The 7,480-nt window shown below is 42.7% G+C and overlaps 1 protein-coding gene across 1 annotated transcript; it reads right to left on the bottom strand.

The window, feature by feature from the left end:
- Positions 1-221: 221 nt before the first annotated feature.
- On the bottom strand, positions 222-5,958 carry LOC123091530 (MACPF domain-containing protein CAD1). The gene is made up of 7 exons (XM_044513064.1): positions 5,303-5,958; positions 4,002-4,240; positions 3,691-3,886; positions 3,537-3,614; positions 2,448-2,634; positions 1,940-2,103; positions 222-1,131 (listed from the first exon to the last, which is right to left on the bottom strand). Exons 1-7 carry the CDS (start codon positions 5,564-5,566, stop codon positions 496-498), a joined length of 1,764 nt encoding a protein of 587 aa, XP_044368999.1. The 5' UTR covers positions 5,567-5,958; the 3' UTR covers positions 222-495.
- Between the last annotated feature and the right edge of the window lie 1,522 nt (positions 5,959-7,480).

Raw genomic sequence — 7,480 nt, 5'->3', positions numbered from 1 at the left:
TCCTGCCTGCGCTAAATGAGCGAGAGATCATCATCCGGGTCAGATTCTTCAGTAGGTGCGGGTCGCTTTCCTCGCAGAGCGGCAGCGACGAGGAGACACCCGAGCCAGATTATTCTTTTCATGAGAGACGACGTTCTGGTAAAAAAAAATTGAACCGGGCTAATCCCCTTTCCATTACTTTCATAACCGAAATACATCAGTCACATAAGAGTTAGGGGACGGGAAAGGGAAAGAGTGTCGATCTTGAATGACAAATATGCACTTTACAAGACTGAAGCCCTGTACAAACACCGTGAAGAACTCCACCAAAATTGTCCCGTTGCATGGAGAAAAATCTCTTGTAAAAACTATAGGAACAGCGATCGGCTGCAAACAGACACGTACCAGATTAATCTATCACTTGACTACAAAACAAGAAAAGGAAATCACAACTGCAACTGCACTTACAACACCATATGCTGCACCCCGAAGTTTTCAACAACACAGATAACGCTGTCAGTAATTCAGCAAGGAATACTTCACTCTCAGAACAATCCTCCCCTTTTCAACGCCAAGCTTCCCGCCGGTCACCAGCCAGTGCCCCGGCATGTCGTCGGGGCCTTTGCACAGCTCCGACCTGTCCACGATCTTCACGAACTTCCCTGCATCGCTCGAGCCTGCGCCAGAACCCCCCGGGTCCAGATACGTGATCTTAGAAGGACCAACTGTCGGATGGCTGCTGGCGGCGGCAGGGCTGTGATCCCACAGCGATCTCCGGGTGGTGCAACCGGGGACCCTCGAGTAGAGAAGCTTCATGTACAGGACGTTCTTCAAACCAAAGTCCCACACCCCGAGCTGTGCTCCGGTGACAATGTACACGCCGGAGGCGTCCCCGATGAGCACCTCATGGTGCTCGACTGGAGCTGTGCTGACATGGGAGAAGCTATTCCACTTCACAGGCTCAAACCAGCGGCTGTCCTGCTCCTCTGGCCCCTGCCATTTTGCCGCACCGATCGTGATGTGTGCATCCCAGTAAGGCTTGAGGATCTTTGGAAGAGATGCTAGATGCTGCAGTTGGATGCATAGCCTGTTCTGCTTAGCACCTTCCAAGCATAACCTTAGGCCAGTTATTGGCTTGCGACCCACTGACACCTGAAAAGATATGACATGATATGATACGTGACCGATGCCTAAAGGGGCACTGTGGGAGAAGTTGTGCAGGTATTACAATGGTCCGGAGACTAGTATGAAGAGACATATGCCAGATTTTAGCTGGTGGTTTCTTGACTTGATGTTTTATATTTAATGGAGATAGCATGACTCAAGACCACAGCTTTGGGGAATGTACGTAAACTTGGTCGGCCACATTCTAAATAATTCATAAAACATAACACCTTTCAGGTCCTGCAACAAACCCATGGAGGGGACTAGACAGAGGATGCAATGATCCGAGCTGCTCGGCAAATTGATTAAAGCTGACTTCTGGTAATTTCGGTTCATCTTGCGTCATTTGGTTGTCCTCTATGTATAGGCGCAAAATAAAATTGTAAAACGGTGTTGTCTCAAACACTACAATGTCCTTGCATGGAGAGAGAGAGAGAGAGCACTTACTTTTATGTGTCCATTAACCATCTTCTCTAATTACGCATAGTTGCATAGAGATTAGTTACATTAGCCACTGGAATTCAGGCAATAAGGCACTGTATGTTTCTGGTGGATAAATTTCCAAAAATACGGTTGTATTGGAAGGTATGACTACCAAGTTATTATAGAAAAAGTAAGGTCGATAGTAAAGCAATATTGGCACAAAGGACGAAGTTTATCATAATCACATATTTGTGTTTCCTCACTTGTTAATTTGATGTTTAATTGACTAAGATTACATCAAAGATAACAATGGCATGCATGCATCAATAAGCTTCTTATGAAGTCAATAGACACCACAGTGATAGCCAAGTACCTGTTCTTGGTTGATGTACAGCTTTTTCCCCATCAAGCTGAACTGCAAGGATGGGCACACAGGCTCTTTCCTTTGATGGAGAGGGTGCTCATCACGAATTGGTGCCCAAACTCTGGGAAGCTGGAACTCTAGGAAGTAACGCAGCTCCTCAATTGGAGGTTTATCTAAGAAAAGAAATGGTTAATGATCGCATCAAAATATAATTATTTCTAGAGAATAATTAAATTTAAACAAAATATAACAACAACGCTCCTGATTTTGCAAATATTCTATAGCTTCATTACAATAGCATATTTTTGGGTCAAAAGAATGGCGGATTGGTCCAGATATACAAATATGCAGTCGATGGACCATCTTTTGTTATACATATTTTATTGTTCTTGAATAGAGATTTCTATTATCCCCATAGAATTTCTATGGGAAGTTCATGCATGCAAGCAGGACATCTAAACAATAATTTGTGAAGATACTCACTCAAAACATAAATATATATGAAGGCAATGTTTACATTCTAGATAAAGGTTGATCGCCCGGATGAGATGGTCTTTTCCAGGGATGGCTGCTTCCAACAGAGTCATTATAGGAAAAAGGGTCATATGTATAACATCAGGCGCTGAGTTAACAGTTCTTGCCCACTCAGAATGACTTTGAACTAAATCATCTCCTCCCCTCCTTCTGAAAATCACAGTGACATCCTGCAGGATAATTCGTTGGAAGGTTCAAGAGTTTCAGTTTGTCGCACAACATTACTTAAGGGATAAAATAATGATACACGGAAAGAAATGACTGGCAAGGTCAACTGGTTTGTTCACTGATGTACTCCCTCTGTTTCTAAATATAAGCCTTTTTAGAGATTCCAATACGGACTACATACAGAGCAAAATGAGTGAATCTACACTCTAAAATACGTCTATATACATCCATATGTAGTCGTATTGGAGTCTCTAAATGTCTTATATTTAGAAACAGAGGGAGTACTAGGAAATACTAGACAGAGATTTGCAGGCATAGTTTGTTCTAGAAAATGGCCATAAAATTGCAGTGCACATCAACACATTCAGTCATGCAGTGCATTTCAGAAAATGCTTACCAAGCACAGTGTCCTGGAGCCAATTTAGCCTAGAAAATAAAGCATCTGCTTTCTGGAAGTTCATCTAGCAAAAATTATATGAAAGGAATCTACATGTGAACTGTAATGGTTTACAGTCAAGTAGCTACAAAACAATGGTAACAGCATATTGATGATGACTGGGTACATAGTGCAATAGTGGAGTGCAAGGGACACGTTATTACTAAATCCACATACCATGATACCGAGTGAACTGCTGGCAATTTGTATTTATCAAATATCAAAAGGATATTCACAATTTCAATGGCTGATTGTGAGGATTTTGATCAAACAAAAATTAAACTCCTACAAGACATTGTATAACCAGAGGAAGTCAGGCATTATGTGCTAGCTCAAACTCTGATATCAGATAAGCACCCCTTTGTACTTTATTGAGAGAGACTTAACAAAAGATCATTCACAATCAGCATTATCAAAACATAAAGAAAATGCAGCATGGGAATATTAATTAGGGTGGCATGTACTTGCCTCTTTTGCAGCAATATATGGTGTACTTGGAGGTTGTGGATATACTCCTTGGCTGTTGAACCCAAGATTTTCTCTTTCCTGACCCAAAATCATAACTGAAGTACAATAAGATTTAACTTATAATGTGGATGAATCTAACTAAAGAAAACCAAACCTTATTCGTTGATCTTATAGGGCCTGAGCCTGTATGGATTTCATTTTCAGTAAACCTCTGATGTCCAAGATCGTGTATATAATTTTTAATTTCCACTACGGAAAGTGATGATGACGGATGCTGCTTGATGTAAATCAAATCCTTCCCGCCAATGGTAATGGATGTTATGACATGCGTTCCATAATTCTGAATGAACCTGTTAAAAGCTCAACACTGTTAAGGGCCTGCCATTGGGCATCAGTAGTGAGCTATATCAAAAACGCTGTTAAGGGCCTTCCTCTTTTTAGAGCAACCTGCGTGTGTTTGTTTACCTTGCGAGAGATGATGGTTCCCATGAGTGAGGCACTGCATGCTTAACTTCCTCTACCACTGACAAAGGCTGTCGCACAAGTTGGACCTTATATAAAGGGATGGTCTTGCCCTCCATCCCGAGACTTTGGGTAGCCATGGCATCAAATCTCTTGGATCCAGTAAAACTATATGCTGAATTAAAGCTTCCAAGAGGTATATCTCCTACAAGCTGGGCTTTTTTGTTGAAATACCCAGCCATCTAGAGTCCCTCGGAAACAGGAAAGGAAAACAGAACGCGTGAGACTGAAGACCACATGAAGCAAGATGGTAATTAACTGAGCAGTTGACGCCAGACCAAAGAACGCTTTGTTAGTGCCATGATTACTACTCCCTCCGTTCCCAAATATTTGTCTTTCTAGACATTTCAAATGGACTACAACATACGGATGTATGTAGACATACTTTGGAGTGTAGATTCACTCATTTTGCTTCGTATGTAGTCACTTGTTGAAATCTCTAGAAAGACAAATACTCCCTCCATCCCAAAATTCTTGTCTTAGATTTGTCTACATACGGATGTATTTATTCACATTTTAGTGTTAGATACATCCGTATCTAGATAAATATAAGACAAGAATTTTGGGACAGAGGGAGTAGGGATTTACTCCCTCCGTCCCAAAATTCTTGTCTTAGATTAGTCTAGATACGGATGTATCTAATACTAAAACGTGACTTGATACATCCGTATTTAGACAAATCTAAGACAAGAATTTTGGGACAAAGGGAGTATAATCAAACAAGTGCCGATGAGGCAATACAAACTAAATACCCCAGAAGAAATATGTGTACTAAAGTATTACTCCCTATGTTCACTATTATAAGATGTTTTGGATATTTCAATATGGACTACGTACAAACTGAAATGAGTGAACAAACACACTAAAATGTGTCTAGATACATCCGATTTAGAAAAAAGTTACAGATCTTATAATAGTGCCCGGAGGGAGTACTTAATTACTGGTAACAGGCTGCAAGATTACGCAGATTTCATGATCGGTGGAAACCTAAAATCTTTTTCTGGCAGTAAGAGCACAAGACAACGAAGACAAAGCACATGTTCACTAGCTCATTGAGACGCTAGGTTGTACTCCTATATAGCATACACTTAAAGGTGCATCCGGTTATGTCCTGACACTACCAGGATACGAAGAACAGTTCAGAAACATCATGCACTTAAGCAGCTAGCGATGAATTAACAAATACTCCTACAAACGACCAAATTCAGAGACAAAACACAATAAACAGTGTCAGTCGTCGGCACCTCGTGGAAGGCGCACGGGCCAGCGGTCTCCGGTACACCAACCCCACTCTCACCGGAGCAGTCAACACCCTTGGGCACACCGGGGACAGTCAGCCCGTCAGGCATGACCAGATCCCTGGAGCTCAGCTCGCCATCGTCGACGTCGACGAGGCGAGACCCCTTGCAGTAGAGCAGCCTGGTGTCGTGGGTGGCATCGAACCCTCTCCCCAGCGCGTCGATGGAGCTCCGGATCACGCGCAGCGCCGGGGCGCCCTCTTCTTCCATTTCAGGACCGGTGGCGGCCCAAGAACGCCCGCGGGTTCTACGATGCGTCGAGAATTCCGAGAAGAGCAGAACCCATCTCGCAGATCCTCAACTTTTTCTCCGGCAGCGGTCCATCAAGCGGCAAATAAATCCGGAACAACGAACTGGGTGTATTGTAGTAGTAGGAGAGATCTTTGGGCTGCAGCAAGAAGGACCTGAAGTAGACTGTGAGAACACCCGAGGCGAGTAGTAGAGCGGAAGAGAGACGACGACGGCGAAGGCGAAGGCGAAGGCGAAGGCGACGAGAGGAGAATTTCCGCCGGTGCTTTCGGTGGGACGCGGGTGAGAAAAGCAAGGAAGGGGATAAAGGCTCGTGTGGACGGAAGAAAGACTCTCTTCCTGCAACTTTGTCACTGGCAAAACACGCACAGTGGATGTTGCAGCGTGGAATTGGGAAAAAGTCTGACAGGGACGCCTATGGAATGTGATTTTGCGATGGTTCCTAACAAAGTCTTTTGGATTTTGGTTGGCGGTTTATATTCTAGTTCTAGACTAGGTTTTCTAGATGCGAAAAGTTAAGAGTAGCTATTTTTTTTAGCATCAGTACAGACACAAGCGTTCATATACACGCGCATACACTCACCCCTATGAATGCACACACGCACACCCTATCCCTATGAGCATCTCCGAGAGACTGAGCCGGCATATCATCTTGAGATTTACGAAACAACCGTAGGCGCATCGTCATCGATGGAAATGTCTCCTCCCACTGAAAGCGCATCGCCATCAGAATTTAAACCCTGGTGGATTAGGGATACCACTGTCCACCTAACCATCTCAACTACATGCTACCTTTTTGGTATTTGGCTGATCCGATTTATAAGAAAAGTTAAGAGTAGCTACCTTTTTGGTATTTGGCTGATCCGGTTTATAAGAAAAAACAGATTGAGAACCTAAACAAGTTAACTCGAGGGAAACCAGACAAAAAACTACTAATTCCATCCCATAATATAAAAAGGAGGTAAGAGCATTGCAGACCCACAATCTTGTAATGGATGTGATGGTTTAGTCCACAAACTTGTAAATTGTGAGCATCTCATCTTTAAACTTACAATGTACTCACTCCTTTCCGGTTTATTGGGCTTATCTCAAAATTTTAATTTTTCCATTTTATAAGGCTCAATTTGGCTGTTCCCCATCACATGTTCAGATTCCAAGGTGCATTAAATTTTTGCATGCAAGTATTAAAAGAAAATTGACCAATGGATGTACTTTATGCATACATGTATTGCAATTAATACATTGGTAAACATAATTTTTTGAGGAAAGCAAGAGCATTAATGGATGTTTTTGTAAACTACAAAAAGTATTCCACCACTCATCATCTACCTTGGTTGGTGAGATTTTTGAATTGAGCCCTATAAACCAAAAAGGAGGGCAATTGGTGCCACGCTGACCACGTCGTGGCACACTCTCTAGGCCCAGCATTTTTACAAAACCCCCTCCAAACATTACGAAAATCATGAACGTTGTTGCGCTTGCGCCTACGTACGTGCCCGGTAATTATTGACTTTGTTTCAGTACTGGTTTCTACAGTGACATACAGGTGGTGCCAGCTATTTGGCAAGGTTTGGCTGGTGCCATACCTAAACTTTTCTATAGATACACTAGTATATATACTAGTACATGTAGCACTTTGAACAGTAAGTTCCACCGTGTGTTAGGCCTGATTGCTTCCTACTGGTGATCCTGATGCACCGGTCAGTGGGTTTGTGAATTAGACTTGACTCCACGGACACATTAAAACATAAATATAGGATCTAGCCGGCCAACCAGGGATCACCATCTTGCTCAAAATAATAGCGATCGCGATTTCCACTATTTCGAAAAGTTGAAACCATCAAGTGCCGAAGAAGAATAGCATTTACATAATGA

The sequence above is a fragment of the Triticum aestivum genome, chromosome 4B, assembly GCF_018294505.1.
Source record: "Triticum aestivum cultivar Chinese Spring chromosome 4B, IWGSC CS RefSeq v2.1, whole genome shotgun sequence".
Classification (NCBI taxonomy): Eukaryota; Viridiplantae; Streptophyta; class Magnoliopsida; order Poales; family Poaceae; genus Triticum; species Triticum aestivum.
The sequence above is the reverse complement of the archived record's forward strand: the minus strand, read 5'-3'. Positions and strand labels throughout refer to the sequence as shown.

Excerpts from the sequence above, each read along its gene's own strand:
- LOC123091530 (XM_044513064.1), bottom strand. The coding sequence starts at position 5,566 with ATGGAAGAAGAGGGCGCCCCGGCGCTGCGCGTGATCCGGAGCTCCATC. Across the intron at positions 2,635-3,536 it reads CATATATTGCTGCAAAAGAG|GATGTCACTGTGATTTTCAG; the intron begins GCAAGTACATGC and ends ATTATCCTGCAG. Across the intron at positions 1,132-1,939 it reads TGTACATCAACCAAGAACAG|GTGTCAGTGGGTCGCAAGCC; the intron begins GTACTTGGCTAT and ends ATATCTTTTCAG.